The 22,488-nt window shown below is 39.0% G+C and overlaps 1 protein-coding gene across 1 annotated transcript in view; it reads left to right on the top strand.

Moving 5' to 3' along the window:
- LOC108731431 (uncharacterized) overlaps positions 1-22,488 on the top strand; it is a 102,401-nt gene that overhangs the window by 45,777 nt on the left and 34,136 nt on the right. Inside the window, exon 4 of the mRNA XM_018461764.1 lies at positions 9,772-9,809. Coding sequence (XP_018317266.1) covers positions 9,772-9,809 — 38 coding nt within the window. The remainder of the gene's footprint in view (positions 1-9,771; positions 9,810-22,488) is intronic.

Here is a 22,488-nt window from a genome sequence, read left to right on the forward strand (position 1 = left end):
ATAAAATAATTTTAATTAGAGGATTTGATGTTAAGTACCTTAATGTCAGTTATCAATTCTGTAAAAGTGAAATAGTATTCTCTCCTCCATTTTGTGCTCCATGAGGCATTAATCGAGGCAAACACGATTTTTGACAAATTATTGTCGTAACCGCCAATTTCGTTCGAATCGATAAACGTGTACACCAACGGAGAATATGAACGAATCGCGCGGTGGCGCCAATGCATCCAGGTGCACAAATTTACAGGTAACGAAAGGCAGATGGTAACTACCCCACCGTAATAACGCGCGGTTTTACTTGCGGCGTCCACCCTTAAGAGATGGCACGAGCTGGCCCATTGATAAATTTGCAATATGAGTAATTAATCGCGTTTAAAAATTATGCCACTTGACAAAATAAAAGTTTGTTACGAAGAAAGAAATATCACATGTTATCGTGCTTAAAAATAATTGTTAATACGCATTAAACAATATTTATTTATTACTTGTTACATATGGGCACATAATATAGACTATGATCGATCTTACATCTCGAATATAAAAGTATTGTGATTTAACTGATTACTATTTAATAGGAAATAAAGCCCCGTGACGGTCGAAGCTGGCTCTTTAATTAAATAATTTCATGTGAATTTGTATATACTATATTTCTACATATATACATACCATATTTACAAATATGTATATGTATATACATATATAGTATATACAAATTTACATGAAATTATTTCAGTATTAAAGATCCAGCTTCAACCGTTATATGCCTTTATTTCCTATTGGTTATATTTTCACATGTACGGCCCAATAAGATTCTTATTGATTACATATTTTTATTGTTTCTCCAATTGATATTATTTTATAAACGAATCTTTTTCATTTTGCAATTGGCTGGAATGTTTCATTTAATGTTTCTATCAAGTGCATTTGTGAGTGCGTTGCAGTAAAGAAAATTGAAGTTTAAATTGATAAAAGCAGGAGTACTAGAATAATACAAAGATCCGTCTTTCTCGGCGTCGTAAAACTTTCATGAGCACAAGAATACTTTTGAATTTTCCGCGCGTCCTCATTAGAGAAATATTCTAGCTGCAAGTAGCTCGGTCGCCAAACATTCGCCGAGATAAATAAGCTGCAGTCTCGCCGTCTCTTTTGCCTCCCTTCAAGAATAATAGACTTCTTTTAATTAAAAGAAACTCCCTCGGCTCCCACGAAACCCTCTCGCGATGTAGCGGATCTTGTGATGTAAAATTCCAACATTTCTTGGATTACCTTATCCATAGAACATTTTGCAAACGCAAAAGAAGTGTAAGTGACTTAATGCTTCGGACGTTGGCTTTTATATTGTAAAGTGAGAATCAGCGACAAAAGTTTAAAGTTTCAAGAAAGGCTGAGTAAAGAGGAAGCGTCGTTTCTATATGTATAATAAATATAGCAAGAGGATGCATCGTTGGCATAAAGCAGTATTCTCGCTGGGAAGCGCGATGAAAAGAACACGCGAGAGCTTTTCACCCCACTTTCTCGTAAGTAAGTGGCTGCGTACGTGTCCCGCGTAGGTAGGTCTACAGGTGTCAGCTGACAATGAGTTGCATGCACGTCCTCATGAGCCAGCGTGTGTATATGCTTGTCTCCGGTACCAGGGATAGTCTCGGAGATGAGAACTCGACTCGCGTTTACGGAAAGAAAACTTTTAATTTCCGCCTTGCGGAATGAAGATGAGAAAATGAGCGAAAACGCTGGAAGAAAAGACGTCTCAGTGGTATTCTAATGTTCTATTATTACTCGTCTATTTCATTTCCAGCCGTAATGTGAGAATACATTGGATATATCTTCTATATACATTAATGTTCGCAAGAGAATCGTCACGTTTATTTCAATTATCTTTGCTATTATTCGGTACTGCTATATTTTACCTTATGTCATTTATATCCAGCATATTTTTTAGAAGCATATTTTTAACGATTTTTTTACATGCGTTATTCTCTTGGTATATTTTCTTTTAAATTGCGTTTTTAAGATTTGTATAAAGGTTATGCTTATGTGTATTCCACATTATCTCCGAAAAACGAGATCGACAGATATTTTTTGATACGGAAGACGCAGTCTTCCCGGTAGAAATAGATCCATTCAACTAGATGTTCTCGATTTAAGAAGTCCATTATCCCCGTAGCATTGTCTCCGTCGTACCAATTTCGGCATCTGCCCAATAGCAGCTGAAGAAGAAGAAGAGCATCTCAAATTACTGCCGTACGACTCTCGTCATTTGGTTTCTCTGTTTCGTACCTCCCCCAAACGTGCGGCTCGCGACTACCCGCCTGTCGCTAATCCTGAAGAATCCCAAAAAGGCTCATCTGCTTGTAGGTGGCTAACCGCCGTCTATTTACGACGGGCGCATAATGCCAAACCGCCTCTGTTTGCGGCGTTTTGTGGACAAACAAAATCGACGATCTCCTTTTCATTTTGTTCGTAGGTTACGTAGATCTTCCCTATCCACCCTCTCGCATGTAGGTCTCTGCCTTTTACCATGGCGTTCCTTTTTGTCAATGTGCGCTCGAGCGCATCGCGACCTTGTTCTGCATATTTTGAATCTATGCAAGATCCTCGCTTCCTTTCCGTTGCCGCCGTTGTTACGGATAAAAAGAGGCAAAGAAGGAAGAGTGATCGAGTGCATTCTCAATGAGTTCCTGGTGGCCACCGGAAGAACGTTGAGTAACCTCCGGGATGTTGACATAGCGGTGCAGCCGTGCACTGTTAAATATTTATCTCGGCGGGACGCATTGATGGTGACACAATGCTTTCGACGTCTTATAAAGAAACCCCGCGTGCCCACAAAAAGCGCACATGCTGCTAAAAAGTCAGGACGAGGTTGATCACCTTTTAGAACCTGACCGGAATTCGATTGAACGATCTATTTTTCTTTAGAGAATGCGAGATGGTTCTTCAAGGAAAATCGATCCTTCCGGATAAGTTGAATGGCACGCGAAAGTTGAACCATTTCTACAAAATAATTTTGATTCCAATTTCATTACAAAAACTTATATATATAAATATATCATTTCTTTACTTCAAAAGTGACACAACAAAAAAATTAAGTTATTTGATTAGTAAAAAAATTTTTTAACTTAAAAAATTATTAACTAATCAAATAATATCGACAAAAACATTTTTGTTTCACAATTCTTAAAAACAAAAACTATCCTTTTTGACTTTTGAGTGTTGTGACGGTTTTTTTAAATCACCCTTTTCAAGTTGTGATAATTCTTTGATAATTTTTTATGAAGTTAACTTAGTTTATTTTTGTTAGAGTAATATTTACTTCTTATAATGACACATTAATATTACAACATTAATTAACATTCACGGTAATAATTAAAAAATTGCATTATTTAAGTTGTATTAGTTTTGAAGTAAGGGATATGATATATAAATTGCAAAGGTTCACACAAAAATATTTTTAGACACTAAAGATCCACCTTGACCGAATATGGCCACTCATTTGTGTTGAATAATTTATGAATATGTGTAACGCATACTTATTATATAAAATAATTATTAAATAAATATTGCTATATATTTGATTTTGTGAATTAGCAACTTTTGACAAATTCGAACATTTAGTCAATATGTGTCAATTTGATACGATAATTAAGCATGTTAACGAGTTTTGACGTGTGTACGTACCATCATGCAAGTGTGCATCATCAAAATAGGAGAGTTTTATCTTTGCTTCCGCGTAATTTACTCGTAACATCAATTTTCCTGGAGACTACTAACCCTTCACGTTATGTTCAAGCGCCCTTTGGGAAAACAAAGGTGTCACTTCTTCAAAGAGCTCTTGTTCTTCAGTCCTCGTCTCTTTTCCTCCATTCTCTATGATTTTTCTTTCTCTTTTAATTCTTGGCTATCTTACCGTTTAAGGACCTTGATATTATTTTTTTATTTAGTTACTCATTCATACAATTTTTGTCCCAAACATAGAAAATTTTTATTTTTTCTCTTAATAATTATTTCTCTTCATCACTCTGGAAATCATTTTTCAAACGAATAATTTGATTTAGCAGAATATATATACACACACACAAAAAATATATATATATAGTGATTAGCCAATTTGATCAGTATTTAAATCATTAAATATATATATATATTTGTAGTTAATAAATTTAATTAAACAATTATTCGGTGAGCAGTCCTTTTATTTCGGTCCTTTTTTAGCGGTATTATTTTGTGCAGCACTCTTTTTTTCTTTTTTTTCGGAATTCCTTTGTTCAGCACTCTTTCTTTCCTTTCTTAAAAAGATGCTTTATCTTTCGAGGGATGTCGCTTCAACAGGTTACAAGACGCCGCGATTCGAACGTCTTCGCTCCGTTTGCCCTCAAGGAATGCCCATCCCTTTCTAACCTTTCAGACCCTAAGGAAGTCCGCTTACCCCACACCATTCTTGAGTCTCAAGTTTTCTCGGTCTCTACTTGGTACTACCAAAGAGATCCATCCCTCGAAGATTTTCCGGGCCGCAGGCTACGAAGGAACCTGTTGATGTAAAGAATCGTCCCGTTTGTGAAACTTGGAAGAAAGGACAAGCGTTTTCTTACGACGATATTCTATACCCTCGGTCAAGCCATCCCCCTCCCCCTTCTGTAAACGTCGAGGGAACAAGATATCACTTGTTGCTGTCGGGATATTGAGCGCGGGCCAAGGAGCTAAGAGGGTTCGTTTTATTTTATTATTTAGACACTGCACGCGAGACCGGTTATCCTCTTTTTCCTCCGTATTCTCCTTCTCGGGATTAGCCGTGTTTCTTGTTCGTACTTTATATCGTTATATCTCGTTTTATTTCGTTATATCTCAACGACAACTTAGAAAACAATAAATCGAATCACTCCATAAAGAAATCCGAGTATGCTTTTTTGTCGTTTTGGAAATCCTATCTTTATAAGTTAATTTATGAGACCGCGCGTATTTCGCGTGTTTGAAAAAGTTGTCCTCTTTATATAATTCGATAAAATTAAAATTGATCAAATATTCAAATTATATATCAAAAATACAGTAATATTTGGTCTTGTAAATATTCTATGTAATTTATTATTAAACATCCGTTTAAATTTAAATCTGTAAATAATTCGAAATCTGCCATTGAAAGACAGGTAACACTTTCACAAAATTTTTCATATTAAAACGTCGTTTGTTTATTTAATACGTCTTATATTTTAACGTCATTTTCATAACTCGAATTAAAATTTTAAATTTGTAAAATATGTTTGCGGAATTTATAGTACTGTTATTATACGGAACAATGACTGATGATTAAGAGAAAAATTATTTTGACGACGTAGATTTGTGCTCAAGGGACACACTCAAGATGTGTGCTTACTTGGAAACACTTGTTGAGCATCGAGCTAAGATTGTCCGAGCTAAGAAGCCACTTGTTGCTTCGTCCTTCCTACAAGGAAATCCAGGTCCCGCACCAGGATACTTAACACTGATAACCGCAGAAATCCTGTATAACTTTGTCGTGAATCGCTTTGGCAAACCGAAGAGATTCAGACGTTATTATGAAATACTCTTTGCACATTGCTGCCTTGAAATTTAGCGACTATACTAAAAGTGTATCAGAAATTACTATGACAAAATTTAACATATAATATATTGAAATGTAAATCCTTGTGTATGATTCTTTTGAAGACTTCGCCCGTTATTTATCTCTCCCATTTCTGTCATGATCGAAATATTCCATTGCCGCTTTGATGATTATACGAAAGGGGCGTCTCCTGAGGCGGGAGCCACATGTTCGTAGCTCGTTTTCAGATACAACCGAGTCTCTCGTGTACGATAGACGTTTAATCGAATGTGAAGTTAGTTATCAAATGCTAACTTTAGATATATGACTTTCTCGATAGGCGACAATGTGCTACAAAGATACATTTGGCATGCGGTATCCGGGTAATACATGTTTAATTGTAAGAGAGTTATATTCGTTCTTAACTTTACAGGCATATTGGCAGATTTATTTCTATCGAGTCATCTCTATCTCAGGATTTTCATTCCAACGAGGACATTGCTTTTATTTTACTAATTAGCACTCCGTATCGTAGTTTATTGAATTGCAACCAGGTTAATTTAAGAAAGAAGAGAGAATGCCAGTTAAAAATCTGTAATTCCGTATCTTCTGTTCTCTGAAGCGAAATGTGTTTATTTGTGAACCGTGATTACTACTTATCTGCTTTTTATTAGATGCTTCGTGCATGTGAAAGAAAGATAATCGCCACACAATGTATTGATCTGACGCTGATCTGAATTAATAAATTTCCAGAGAGTTAACACGCTGAATAGGAAACTTAAAAAAAAACATAGAAACTCACCCTGAGGCTTCTGTGATGATTAGATTCTGCCACGTGCCCATTGTGCCACCCATCGATTCGACGTCCCTTTTTCGGATGCACGCGTGTGCGTACCACGCACGCATGCTCGCATCTTAATCACGTATAGAACGTAAGACGAGAACCCAAAAACTAATCTCCTGTGAGATGAGACATCGTTAGATTGAAGCAACTCTTTGTGGGTTCTTATTGCGTCATAAAATCGATGAAAGCTCAATAACTTTATTATCATTATTTTTAGAAAAAAGAAGAAAATAACATTTGTTACAAAAGATCATTAACAATATTATACATAGTATCTATTAATCGTGTCATGATTAAGCTAACATTTTTTTAACAGAACTGAATTGTTTAAATTAAGATATATATTCATTTGTGTCTCTAAGCATTACTTGAAAATTATCAAAACACTTTTACGTTCAATATAAGCTAAATATACAAGTATTTTTTGATTACAATTTCAATTATTTTTAATACTGATAAATGCATTTCCATTATTTTTAATGCTGATAAATGTATTATATTTGTTTAAAGAAATATAGGGAGTTTAGTGAAACAAAAATTAGCATATGTAAAACATATTAATAGGAATTAACGCAATGAAATATTTACAAGCTCAGAATGGCAAATGACTACGTGATAGCCAACGACTGTATTATTCTATGAATTTAACGAATGAGTGTTTCGTATATTAATTCGTACAACATGCACAAATGATGCAGTATGTACAACGCGTATAATATATAATCTATATCCAGAAATATCGTGTCAATGCTCGAACAAGCGTATCGGAAGCTAAATCGTCAAAGCTGGCTCTACACCTAACGAGCGCGTACGTACACTTTACGCGGTGTCGCAACAACAGGAAACTAATTATAAATCTGTTTCTAACAACGCGCATCGTACGTCATAACTGTGAGGCTCGTTGATATATCGGCGTACGTACTTCCCTTGGCGGCCACATTAGAAGCTATTTTTAAGTCTATTACGCGTAGCAACATCATGTACGCGCCATGCCATGACGATAGAAAGAGTTTAACGCGGGCACGCAAGAGCGTCAATAACTTTTCGCGCACAATGGCCGCGGCTAATTCTATACTCGACGATCGTAATATGCCTTCCAGCAAAGGACGCTCCTAATCGTCTAATCACCGTAGAACGGCACCAAAGTGCGCTTCAGTCGTGATCAACACGGTTCGCCAACCCATCGCAAGGGGAATATCTGATTGATGATTAAAGGGGTGATGGACGGAACGAGGAGAGCGATGGAGTCGCGAAGCGGGAGGCTAAGAGTAATCTTGACTGGACAAAGATTTCCATCGAGACACTCAGATTTGATTTTCAACCCCATCGTACCGCCTCACACTGCGCGTTTTAGAGAAGAGTCGGGGAAGCGTTCTCTCTTCAGACTGCGGCGACTTCGCCATGTCGAAACGATCGACTTGGGTTTGCTTTTATCGGGTTACGCAACGTCCACGAAAACCAGTCGGCTAAGTTCTTTGTCTACAAAGCCATCTGTCACCCCGAAGAGCCCGTGAGAGGGTGTGGGAAACGATGTGTGGGCGGCGGCGCTGATACGTATGTTCGCCAGGGCGCGTTACGCGTGTCTCTCCGTGTTCGCGTGTCTGTGTGAACGTGGCGTGATGTACGTGTAGACGCTAGGCGTATGCCAATATGCGAGATACGATCGAGATAAAAGCGAGATAGCGCGACAAGTATAAGCGGACCTTTGGGATGTGTATCGGGTATTGATTTTCTCCGCACGGAGTTACGCCACGGGCTAAGCCGAAACGCGACGAAGTTTATTAATCCCGGGACAGCAATCCCGTGGCGTCTGCGTGCCATGGCAAGACAGGCAAAAATTTTCGAAATATAGACTACTTGGTGACGATTCGTGGAGATGAAAATATTGTTCTTGATTGCCCCAGGTAAAATATTAAAAACTGTTACTATATATGTTAAAAAGACTCTTCAAATTCTCTAAAATTAAAGTAATAAAATTTTTCATCTTCTTTAAATCATACGGTTCTGTCATTTTAAGAATAGATTTTGCAATGAAGTTCTTCTATTACTTCTAATATTGCAAGTTAAATTCACTCTGTAACTTAAATCCCGGAGCTGCATAAATTGGCTAACTCTAGAGAGTAGACGTAGTTGATGGTGGAGGAAAGGAACGCTAGAAGATGGATAGGGAAAGAACGAGAAAGAGCGAGGTAGGGCCACAACAGGGAACAGCTAATACATCATAAACTTGAGAACAAAGAGGAGAGAGGATGTCGAGGCTACGCCGGAGAATCCACAAACTCCGACATCCTCGCGACGAAACTTTACCTATTTGTTAAATCTTGCCGACCGAAACTGTCTCAGATACTAGCTTCGAACAGTACCTCACACCTACGATCTCCTTGGCTCTCGTCCTCCTGACTTCTACTTCCTCGATCCTTCCCCGTGCATTCCAGTCGAAACAATGCAGTGAATGGAAGTATAGGTGGTCATACTTAGAGTTTCAAATAATAAAGTCAAGTTATCGATATTTGAAGCATGTCACAAATTAATTTCTTCATGCAAGTATTTTATTATACGAGCTATTTCATTATAAAAATAAATCAATAGAAATGAAAGTTATAAAGAGACGCTTCAAATTGCAATTTATTAATGTAAATATACAAAGGATACTTTTCCATTTTCAATTTTATGTGTTTCCGATTAAATAATCCGTTGCGCAAGGGAATGCCTTTATTTTTGGTTGTGGAGTATATTGCGAGGAATCTCGGTAGAGAACGCAGCGCTATATTTATATCGCCTCGATATTTATGCGCGATCGAAATTCGTGAACTTTGGCACGTGTGACGCGAGGCAAAAGCTCGTCGCCGACACGCGCGCGTTGCACAGTCCGTGCGATTGTGTTGGGGATGGTGGCGAGCTTTGGAGAGGGTTTCATTGTGACGACAATATCGCCTTGGGCGGCATTGGCGAGGTAGATATGCAAATTTCGAGAAGTACGGCTTAGTTCTCTGCAATTTCACTTTTACAAATTTGTTAATGTTTTGTTATGTGTGTGTGTGTGTGTGTGTGTGTGTGTCTGTGTGTAGGGTCTCTGAAAGTTTTTAGCATATAACGGCTTCTTCCATAAAATTACTTTAGCCATGAGAACCGTATGAATAACAACAAAACCACTAAAAAACATTAAAATAGATAACAAAAACACTAAATATTTTTATTTTTTAAATTATTAAAAATTAAAATTTAAAGGATGAATAGGTGAATCAGCTATTAAAGATTCTGATGAAACGATATACAGTTTAATGCAAGTGATATATAACTATAATAATAAAATATATGTAAAAATATTTTGAGATATTTGGAGATGTAATTAATATAATTATTCTTTTTGTTTTAGGGGACGGCACCTTTCGCACCGCCACGGCAACGTACAACGTAAGTATACCATTGAATATTAACTCAACTCGTGAGAATCCTGTGACTCGGAAAACTTACTTCCCATCCGCACGAAAACAAAGCGGGATTGCCAATCGCCTATTATAATCGACAATTTCTCGTCGCTTTACGCCAATGCATGCATATATGAACACAGTCGGGGGTTGACAATGCAGCTTCGCGTCGTGGTGACTGCTTCGTCGTCGTGCGACGTCAAGGATGACGCCGGGCGAGTCATTGGAGAAAGAAAGAAGGATGTCAAATATGGAAGGAAGAAGGGGTTAAAGGGAGAGACGGAGACGCTCTAAGGTACATAATCATGCTTGCTGACTCCTTCCCTAATAAGAGACTCACTGTCAGCTCGTCCCCACGAATCGACCCCTAACGCGTGCTCCACGTGCGTCATTGCGCTCACATGACAGCGGTATACTATATGAACGACTGACAATGAAAGCTTTACGATACACTCTTCGTTCGTCATCCGTGGATACGCAATAGTGATCCATAGTGGGTTGTTGAAGAATCGCTATCTATTAGAGGCTTTCTACAATAAGCCATTACTTAAGCTTTAAGTTACAAACGTAAGAAATCGACCAATCATCGACCAGTCAAATATGAGAAGAATAGTTTTAAGATTTAAAGCTTAGGTAATGACTTATTATAGAAAGTTTATAAGATAACAAAAAGGAGAGAGAAAAGTCGTAGATAAGATACAATGAGAATTACGGGACCAAATTAGGAATGTTGGTATCATCTAAAACTGCAGTTTTTTCCAATCTTCTGATACACGCTCAAAGACGATGCATCTTTTTTTCATTATTTTTCTCGTGCACCATTTTCTTCATTCGATGTATGACCGTCTCTTCATGATCATAGTAGGCGAAATGTTCTCTGATCCGCTTGAACAGTGATTTGCAAATTAATTTGGCTTTGTCGGTCGACTGTCAACACTATTCTGATCTTCCACGCAAACAACACGAATACTCTGCAGTTCATATATGATCGATAGATACTGGAAGGATTGTCTGGCGTTACGATAGTATGAATTATTTCTGAGACTGCATTGAGCTGCATTGGGTTATCACATTAAATATTTATATTCATTTCACGATATTATAAAAAAGTTAATTAGATGGATATAATTTATTATATTGCTCAATCTGAGATACAATGGCATCACTCTCGCAGATAAGCGAGCCTTCTCAGATAGCATTAAGACTATTGAGCATAATACAAATTGAGACGCGATCGTCCAGTTTGAGCTTAATTAAGGCTGAATGAAAGAATACACGCAAGTGTAGTCGGAAATGAAAAGAGCTATACTATTCATCTGGCGGTTACCCTCGGTTGGCGACGTAAGGGACGCAAGGGCGCCTCGATGTCTTCGCTTCGGTGTCGATTTAAAGGGCCAAGCGGTCGAGGGTCCTTGGCCCGGACAGGTCTCAAGGTGTGTATCTCTGGTGGATTTAAAGAACCCTCACGGCGAAGCATACCTTCGAACAGTAGTATAGGCCGCAGCCTGAAACCAGATGGCTCGATTCCCCACTTATGTGCTCTACCCGCCTTCTTCCACCCACGTGTCTTATAAATCGATGGCGGTCTAAAACGTGAAAATGGATTTTCTCATCCCTCCTGCGTTCCCTCGTTCCCGACGTTTTTCCCTCTTTCTTTAGAAGCAGTCGCTCGACCGACAAAACTCTCTCGCTCCTGGTTCTCGCCACCCCCTCACACACGTTAATAACGCATCTCGATGCGGGTCGGCGTCGAGAGAATGAAGGAAGAACGTCGTTCGACATATGTTTCGGAAGTCATTGTGCGTCATGCGGCGAAAGACGATGTGTAGCGGTAGATCGCAGCCCGTGAACGGTTCTCCCGCTCGCATACGTTATTAGTACTTTTAATCTTCCGTTATAGACGAGAGCCTCGAAATTGGTGCCGGATACCGTTGAGAGGATCGACCAATCTGCCGCGAACAGAATTCCGCACTTAACGACGGCCAGGGGAAGCGCAGGTACCGACAACAGTTACGTTTTTTTTTCCCTCTGATCGCTCCCTAATACTTTATTCGTTCGTCTAGTTTTTTTTACTCTTTCATTGTGCCTCGTGCCGAGAGATCGTACGATTTAAGCGCGCACGAGCGGCGACTCGAGTGGGTGGATAGCGATACGCCAAGGGATAATGCTGTGCATTGGTGTGCTCTGAGAAAACGCACAAATTCTACTTTTGCCGATACATTTGCCATAAAGCATTTTTATGTTGCCGCGGAAGTTGAAATTTTTAACACATAAACGAGAAAACCATTTACTTTGATCATTTTAGTATTTTCATTCTTATGATTAAAAATTTTTAATTAAAATTACTTTTATCATAAGTGCATTTTAATTGATAATTTAATAACACGAATATTTTTTATAAATTATTAACTAATTATTATATTAATCTTTTTTACCTATAAATATAATACATAATGACGAGAAATTATTTCTTTAAATATTATTTCAATCCCTACATTAATATAGAATTATTTCTTTAAATATTATTTCAATTCTTATTTTAAATGTTAAATAATCGCAAAGATTCTTACGTGCGTAAGAATTTATTTTGATGACTGATGCAACGGGGGTGACACAAACGTCACGAAAGACATAATGAAAGTGGAACGCGTAAGTCTAGAAGAGGAAGAGGCTGCGAAGAGGGAAAGATATCCCCAGGTGTTGTCGGAAAAGCTGCGATTCGCCGAGCCACAGTTTGGCACGCGCTGCTAAGAAACGAGAAGAAGGGATGTTAACGTGTAAAGGGGACGGGGACAGGTTTTACAGGCTCGACATTATGTTTACCACACGAAACGCCCCCGCGACGCCTTGCCGGCAGGCCGGACCGGATGTCTCATGCTGAGAATTAGTCGGATTTACGAGCGGTGACAAAAATCGCCTGTCCTTGCCTTCTCTAAAAGAGAAGGCAAGGCATGAAAAGGCCCGCCCGATCGAGACCTCGTTATTGGACGTTTAGAGATCGTTTGAGAGATCACTTCTCGCGCAGAAATATATGCGTACAAAGCGAATGACCACGCTCGTTTGCTACCTTGTAAATCTTTTCTACTGTGTGCTCGTTATAATTAGGCTGTTGGCCCTTCACAATTCGTAAAGATGATCGGTTGGGGGCATGAGGAAAGGAAAATTTCTTTAGCTATTTCTACGGATACTTTTTGTCACGCTAACAAGACAGCTCGGTAGCTTTAGGTCAAATCAGAGTACACAATGATGTCCACCTATGATTGTCCGGAAATCTTTGTCGACACATCGACGGCCCATTGATCATTCCGCTTGCGCCAATTACTCGTCTATGGTTATATTGTGCAGGAAATCAGTTCATACAAAAATCTATAAAGATTAAATTATATGTATATATGTCTATAGCTTAATATATTTTACGTGTAAAGCGTCTAAAATCGTTATTTTCTGCGAAAAGATTTTTGACGAACTTGATTGATAGGAAAAAATTTTTAGAAACGTATTTGAGAAAACTTTTGCAAATAAATAATAAAAAAAAAGATTCTACTCTTCATTTAATTATTGGAAAAATGATCTTGTAATTAAGAAGCAACAGTAAACTTGTTTTACAGTAGCGATAGAAGAGTTTATCCATCGAAACTGTGTTAAGGAATAATATAATTTAAAGAATACAAAATATATTTATATTTACATTTCATGTATATTTACAAATATTTTCTAAAATATAATAAAAACACGTACTCTCTTTTCGCTTTGAAAATAATTGCGCGCGTGTATGCCTTCCGATGCGTGACAAATGTGGATACATAGTGGCATTCGGAAGTACATTCCCCCCTCTGTGCGGGGATCGCGTTCCCTGTATGCACGCGCGAATCGTTTCCGTATACTAATACCTCTACAAATCGATCGTAGCTCCGTCACCTTGATAACCTCTTTCTTTTTTCTTGCTCGCTCCCCCTCGATGGCGTACGCGCCGAGGGAGCGTCTGACCAGACGGAATTTCTATGGGGTACCAGTGGGGCACCCCATGGCAGTTCCGTCCTCTAATGTGGAAGTAGCTCGTGCTACCTGAGCAGCTGCGCGTGTGTGCGCGAAGGGAACTCCCTTCGGGAGTTTTATTTTATTTTGCCTCACCTTATGGGACGTTGAAAGGAGCGAGAGAGAAAGAAAGAGGCAAAGAGTAAGGGGAAGGCCCTATAGATAGACGCTGCCAGGTACCCCGTGAGCCAACGTCACGCTTGAGAGGGGGGCCATCTGCCCCCTAACGAGTATGTGACGTCAGGTGTGACGACGTATGTTGAGCCAAGGAGTCCGTCTCTTATGCATCATGCTCCTTTTCTCTTTACCGAATATACATCGAAATGTCCTAATTCCAATCGAAAATAGTTTATTATACAACGTAATATTCAATGATTCTACATCTGTAATATTCCAAGTAATAAACTGAACTGACGTCATTTTGACAATATTAGATATCATTTTGATGAAAAATGGCACAATGAGAACAAATGACGTTAATATATTACACAGTAAAAAACATTTTGTATCCGTGTTGGAAATGGTCCACTCAAATCCTTGTTAAAATTTTGTGTTGGATTTTTAATATGTTTAAGTGATTTGACATAATGTTTATGTTAATTAATATTTAAATGTTAATATTTAAATAATATAAAATTTAAATATTTTATATTAAACTGATATTCAATATTTCTTAGTTTCCAAGAAATACAATTTATGAATATATATATATATAAGTAGATAAATAACATAAAAATAATGTGCTTTAAAATGTAAATTCTAAGCTAAATGAATAAAACATGAAAAACATATCATAAATGTTAATTTTTATTGAAAAAATATGTTCTACAGTTTGCTTACAAATTATTTCAGTATTATTCTTTTTATGTTAACTTTTTTACATAATATTTTTGTTACTTTCTAACATATTCATCTTGTGTTAAATTAACATAAAAATTTGAGTAGACCGTTTGTGAAAATTTTTATTAAATTTAACATATGAAAAATATGTCAAATTTATTATAATACAAATTTTTCAACTGTGTACTTAGGAATTGGGATGGATATAAAATGCTTAAAACTACGGAAAATAAAAACTACGGAGTTTTCTATCTGGAATATTTTTAGAAAAAAGTTCAGCCGTTATAAACACGAGAGAATGTAATTTATGTCTTTTATAATTACATCTTAACTCTTAATAATGCATTAATGGGAGCTATACTCATACGATTTTTCAGAACACATAAAACTATACATAAAAGTATATTAAAATTATTCGCGTTCGCTAAAATAATTGGATATTTGATTGAAACGTACAATTCTTTCAGCACTGTTTTGCTCGATCATTGCGCTGCGACTCACTTTTATCATAGTAGGCGTATCTTTAACAAGACCGTTATATTGTTCTTTATCAGGCAAGGCTGTTATCGCGCGGGGCGGCTTCTAAACATATATACGTGTACGTATGGCGTTGTACATATATAGATATACGGATGTCTCTTTTATCACTATCAAGAATATTTAATTTGTAGAAGTGGAATTCAAATTAGCTCATCTTGAAATTGATCACGTACCGAAAATTTAGATGTCTTTTTTATATTTATCTCGTACTATAACTTCGGTAATTAAATTATATTTTATTAAATGTAAATTATTTAAATTACAGAAAAACGTGATCAGAAAATCAATGATCACGTTACTTCATTACTTTCCAGAATTAATTTTTGATAAATTCTAGTTTTCTTTATATTATTACCAATACTCTCTTGAAACAGAACCCTCACATTGTTTAAAGATTCTGTTTTATCTCGCCTTAAATTACAACTTTGATTTAAGAACTCCAAAAATTGTAGAGAGTGTTATTATGAAATTTAGATGCAACCCCTCCGCCGTATTGTCCGTCGGTCATTCCATAGAACATTTGTCGCCCTACGTTTTCGATTCGTCGTTGAGGATTACGCGCGTGCACATTAGGACTCGGTCGCGTGTTACGCGCCTTGTACGTGCGAATTCCAAGTATAAGTACGTAATATGCAGAAGCAAAGGGGCATGCGTCACGGAACATCTGCCATGGGCGCGTGGCCCCCGTTCGTACCCCAAAGAGCACCGACTGAAGAGGAGGGTTCTTTGAGACAAAGAAAAAGTATGACGTACCGGCAGCTGCCGTGTGTGGTGACGTAGGGTCTTCCTCGTCCCTCTTGTGTTTCTCGGGACTTACGATCACCCAAGGTGAGAGACCCCGCGTCGAACATCGAAGATTTATCGCTCGTGATCGCGTGCGCGTCCATCTATGTGGCCGCAACTGCGGTGCAAATTACAGGGGCCACTCTTGCGTTTCGTATTCGACGAATTTTCCTTCCGTACAAACTGCAGAAAACAATTTCCTTTCAAATTTAAAGAATGTTACATATTTTATCACTGATTTAGTTGAATGACTCGCATGACACACAACGGGAGAGCATTATTTATTTTAATACAATTATTTGAAAATAATTGGATGAAAATTAAATACAAAGAGTACATAAAAAATTAATGTGACAATAACAGCGACGTAAAATTTTAAAATATAGTACACAAAAATATCTTACAATCTCATTGGAGGTTTTCCGGTTCTTCTTTTTGAGCAAGTTCTTTATTTCCGACATATTTCTTCCGTCCTTGCTCTTTCGTTCAAGAGGAGATGTAAAATGTGTGGGTGTCCATCCTCAAAGCAACTCATCGGCCACCACACGTTTCTCTCCTCAAGAGAAAAGTAGAAAAGGAAAAGAGAGAAAAAAAAGTACCGCGCAGTAAAGCGCACTAATCTCCCAAGTACACGCTCCGTTGAAAGCCTGGCCGCCACTGTCTTTTCCCGGACTTTTTCTTTTTTTTTTTATTTTACATGCCCAATAGCGAACGTTTTTATTTACTCTTTAAGCACAGACTTCTTTGTTTCTTATGCGTCAACGAACTTGCTAGATGAGATTGCAAATTCTCTCCGGGATCGTAAAAGGTAATTAATGCAAATGTGTTTTCGTTGAAAATAATGATTTTTTAACACATTGAGTGCGAACCAATTTTTTTAGATGTACGGCAAAAACCGAAGCTTGAAACTATGTAAAAAACTGCCATTGCACACTGTGTACATTGTACAGTGTACATTGTATATTGCATATTGTAAGACGTATCTGAGCGGTTGGCGAAAGCATAAAACTCTGTCCAGACGGCCGAGAGAACAATGTCAGAAATCACGTAAACGTGTGGCACACAGTATGTGTCGTCGGCTACCGAGAGTAACCAATGTCATAGGTGTGCGTCGTCGGCACTCAACGTATTAATATAATACTTAATTTATAGGCAATTCTTAAATATTTTGAGGGCAGAGACTAGGACTAGAACGTGCGTGTTAAAAAATATTAAAACGTTAATTATTATTCTGATGATTCTTTGCGATCCTTAGCCAGATAAGCGAACATCTTAGTCGCGTTGCTACTAATTTGCTCACATCTGTTTCGACTCGTAATTTCTTCTTGCAATTTCTCTCTTTAAATGATTTATAGTTCTTATGGTTTGATATCAGCTAAATCTTACTTATGAATATTCTAGACAGGATGACATCCGTTAGTAGTGGATTTCTGAGATTATTTCAAAATAAAAATCCTAATACCAAAATGTTGAAGCTACAATAGTTTTTAAAGGAGAAGAATATTTAGAATTTTAAATAGTTTTAAAAACAAAGAATATTTAGAAAGTTATTTAGAAGAATAGAAGAGAATACAATTGATGCTTGAAAATATTTTCACTATTCTGCAACGTGCTATGTCTAAACAAATTTCGAACAATTTAACTGGCTAAACTTTAAGCTCTCGTCGTTTAAAAATTACTGTAACCTCGAAATTTTTATATAAGATTTCTGTCTTGAAATGATCTTAGGAATCTGTTGTTAACGGGTGTCACGCGAAGTCTGAGACATGTAGCTGTTTTTTAAATAACAATTTTGATGTTAATTGTATTCCTTCACGTAAATTTCTAAAATAGATCAGATTTCTAGAAACTAATATGAGATAATACAGGATCTAGCATTATAAAGAAAAATAATTTTACTAATAAGATTACTTCTTCGCTTTATTCATACCGAAATAGTGAAATAAAAATGCATAATTATGTAAATACGGTTTAAAAACTATTATGTGAAAATAAATATATTAAAAGAAATTGGAAAGAATTATTAATTTGATTTGTTATATGGATTTAAATATATTAACAAGAAAAAAATGTACGATGTACTGTAATATCTATTCGACTTTGCGAGCTAAGAATAGAGGAAGGAAACAATTAATTGTAATAAAAGGAAACAGGAGTTTGTTTAAAAACCACTCTACGGTCGCGGACTTTCCGTCACTTATCTCATATTAATTTCTAGTAGATCTCAAACTATAAATATTATATCATAGTGAGAAATAGGCGGAAGAATAAAGAGGAGGAAAAAAATATTTGTCGCGTGAGTAATATATTTATCATATACTGCGAGTTTCGTGCATGTATTTTCATCTTGCAACATCCAGCGTTCCTTTTAAGCCCTCGCAAATGTTCTTTTACGTTTGATCTCACAAGATGCGTTTTTGACAAATGCAAAAGCACAATGACTGTATCGAATCACGGGCTAAATTGGGAAGCAAAATCGTCGAGATATTGTGGGTGAGACAGATGCATTGTACATAGGAGAACCATAGAATGAAAGGAATTCGGGAAAGGGTGCGGTCACGCAAAGAGACGCGACTCCTTCCGCTCTCTCGTATTAATGCATCCAGGAGAAAACCCTTCCGATTTGCATCTGTCTATGAAATGCAAAAGGGGTTTCCTGGAATACAGATGTTTCTAGAAAGTGCAAGGAACGGCTGCTCGAGTGGAAGAAAAATAGAATGCCGCGAGTTTTCGAGCTATTCCAAGACATTATTTTCGATCGTAGAGGGTTCCTTCAATTCGATGTCTTGCCAGGTGCATCTCGAAATCATCTGCTTTCCTCTCGATCAAGATTCTTCGATGAAAACAGGATTATGTACCTATATTAGAGCTCTTGAGAAATTATCCAATATCCGTCCGAAGAGTTGCACGGTTGCCCAAATTTGCTGTACACGTTGCATCAAAGCGAATATTGACGCGAGCGAATAGAAAGCGCGTGTATACATTAATTCGATAGCATGAAGAATTGTCATGCGAAAATTTAAGCACGATAAAAACGTAATTTTTAACCGTCAGTTACTTCAACGTGCGTATCCCGGGTTCTCTCTCAATCACTCGTAAGCCATATTTATGTCTATTTGCACAGTCCGTACGAGGGCGTGCGACGTGGCGTAAAATATTGCCAATATCCTGAAAAATGTACACGTCGTCTCTTCAACCCCGAGGAGATACGCTCGGAGGCGCGAACTCGCTCAGCTCCCGAACTCGTTGCTGCACTTCCGACGTCGCATGAAATTCTTGCGTCGCACGCTCGCGCGCTACATCGCTGATGAGAGAAAAAAAAAGTGATAGACACCTATAGCCCGACGGTCTTAAAAAAAAAAAAAAAGAGCCGGTTGGGTCGTCTCCGGCGATTTCCCGTCGTTCGTAAATTCCTCGCCACCCCCGAACCCGGCCGGCCCTCCTCGCTGTTTCGCTTCATCTCATGCGCACTTTTTGCGCGGAGATTTTTCGCAACGCCCCCTGCTCCCGTTCACCACCTCCGACGACCCGATGCCCGACCCTCCTTCCCCGTCGTACCCGGCGCTTTTTTTTATTTTACCCCGCGCGTCGCCGCTCGGACCGCTGGGCGATCAATGAATTGAAGCGGCCGTCCTTTTTTTTGGTCAGCCTCTGGCTCTCTTCGTCCGACGCACTGCCGCCTGCTTCGCCGTCACCTTTGCACCACCCCTCGCACCCCTCGCACAATCCCCACTCCAGGGACGAGTATTCTCTCTCGTTCTCTTTTCCTCTCCCTCTAATTTTTCCTCGCTCTTTTTCTCTTCCACACACGTGCACTTTTTCTCCCTCCCCGTCTCTCCCGTTTTTCGCGTCCGTTCCACTCTTTCACTCGGACCTCTCTATCAGCATATCTCATTCTCTCCCCTTTCCCTCTGCCTTCTCTCCGTTATCGTCCTCCTCCACCTACCTCCTCCACCTCCTGCGATTCTCGTCCTTTTCGTTCCTCGTCTAACTCACCATTCCATGGTCGAGAGAAACGGACTGGAAGCTGTCCTTCTCACACGCTTTTCCATCCTGCGTTCCTCCGTCTCCCTTCCTTCGGCCTATCTGACCCTGCCATTTCCCTTCTCTTTCTCTTCCTCCCTTTCTCTCTTTCTCTCCAATACAGACTGGACATTCGAGCCTCTCCGGTTTCCCGCGGGGTTCTCATACACGCACACGCGATCGCGTACGTGCATCTCACATGCACCTGCACGCATGCAGATCCCGCGTTTCGCGTTCTCGCATCGCCAGATAAATCTCGCCGGCGCTTACATGTGGGAGATACAGAGGGACGATGAAAGAGGGAAAAAGGGAGAGAGAGAGAGGGAGAGAATGCGAGAGGGGGTGTTGAAGCGAGGGAGTTGGGTGCATAGTGGAGGCGCATGCGCTCGAGTTAGACGAGCACCTTTCGTTGCACATACGCGCGTTTCTATCTTCTTTCCGCTCGCATCCGGCACTCTCGTTCCATTTTTCTGTCTTCCTCTTCCCTCGCTGCTATCCCTACCACTATTTCACCCTTTCCACCTTTTTCGTTAGCCTTTTATTTCAAAAGGGTCCTGGGCTAATGCAAATTTCCTCGTAAAGTGACGGTCGAGCCGCCGAATTACGTCGCGAGTCGGTGCAGCGGCGTCGCCAGCTCGCAACGGCGGAAGACGCGTGATCACCGGGGATGTATCGCCCGGAAATGGACACGGCTCGGCTGCCGGTTGCATTTTTAATGTCGTTGTTTCATCGAAAATACATCAGAGATACAGTAGCGCGCAAATAGTAGTGCCCAATTTCAATATTTTTATTACCCTTCTATGTAACGTTAGTTGTGAAAGTTTTTAGATATTAAATTTAGACGAGTCATACAAAACTAAATATATTGCAATGATTGTCTGAGATTATCCATATAACGCAGCTTAATGACATTATATACAGTATTATACGTATAGATTTTACAATATTAAAATATAGATGCTTTTTAAAACATAAAACAAAGAAAAAATATATTTTATTTAAAGATTGACGACGCGACGCGGAAGACGATATTATATATCTATATGTTGCTACATCAAGAGAGAATATTTTGTTACGAATTACTTGAAAAAATTGATTTATTTGTGTCCTCGATGGTATCGCATCGGTGACTGACCGGAACAGACGTACATACAGAAATAGTTACGGATTTCTTTTAAAAGGTGCACGGTCGATCTTTCTCTCGATGGCAAGTCGCAAGTTTATTCATTATACCGGACCAGCGGTGTTGGACGGTACCGGATCGGACAGTTGGACTGCCAACCCCATCGAGGATGGCTGTGCGCCCCAGCAGCAAATAAAATCGTATTTCATCCTTTTGCCGGCGAAAATTTTGTCCCTTCCCTTCCTCTCTCGCACTCGCCCTCTTTTTCTCGCCCTCTTTTTCTCTTTCCGCGGCGTATAAGCTCGTACATCAAAGCTCGCCCGCGCCTATCTTCCTCCTCGAATGCTGCTGCTGCTGCTGCTGCCCTACCCTCCTCACTCCTCCTGTCTCACTCTCCTGAGTCCACCATTTCAATCCCCCACTGCTCACCGTGAACCACCACATTGCCCAACTACCCCCTTTTGCCGCCCTTCCGACCACCACCCACTCAACCCCATCCTGTATACAACTCATAAACTTTTGTACGGAGCTTTAGTAGCTGCAAGCTAACTTCCGGCCTTGCGACACGCGTTTGTTTTCGTACCGAGTACAATCGATATCGATCGAGCAGTCGGCGCGAATTCGTCGAACGAGAAGGCAACGTTGACTATGTATCGTCATCGTAAATCCGTCTCTCTAATCACTCACCATGTCAGTGAAAAAGTGTCCTCCCATCATAATCGTTTGGAACGGAAGTTTGTTCGGCGTAAAAATTGAGTATGGTAAGAGATATAAATATAGTCATAGAATTAAAATGAATCTTACAAAAAGATGCATGTATGATATACTTTAAAGAAATTAAATCGTAAATAATGAAAGACCAAAGTTTTCTGATTTATTTCAGTTCACGGCGTGAGACTATATTACACGACGTATTTACTGCGACGATAAAGTATCGTTTTGTATATATTCCATTGATGCCAAAAAATACTTACGGTAATTCAATTAATGCGCAACACGTTGCAACCACGGATCGAAGAGCGAAATATATTGGTTGAGTACGGCTGTATTTTTATTTAGTCGAATTTTCGAACGCCGCGACGCAACACGAGGATATAAAATAGGGAACAGCCGCGAAGTTAGTGCGAATGCACCATCGCGATTTATTTCAGCCCTTCCGCGGGTTACCCTGGCTTCGCGGATGCAGAATGCAAACCCCGACGATAAGCTAGCTGACCGCCAGTGGTTTTCATCATATAACTCGATTAGCCCTGAATTCTCTCTCTTTTTCGATATAATTCAACGCGAATGCAATTTTCAGTAATTGCAGCGGCGGTAGAAA

Source organism: Mycetomoellerius zeteki, unplaced genomic scaffold (genome assembly GCF_001594055.1).
Source record: "Mycetomoellerius zeteki isolate Tzet28-1 unplaced genomic scaffold, Tzet1.0 scaffold128, whole genome shotgun sequence".
NCBI classification, from domain to species: domain Eukaryota; kingdom Metazoa; phylum Arthropoda; class Insecta; order Hymenoptera; family Formicidae; genus Mycetomoellerius; species Mycetomoellerius zeteki.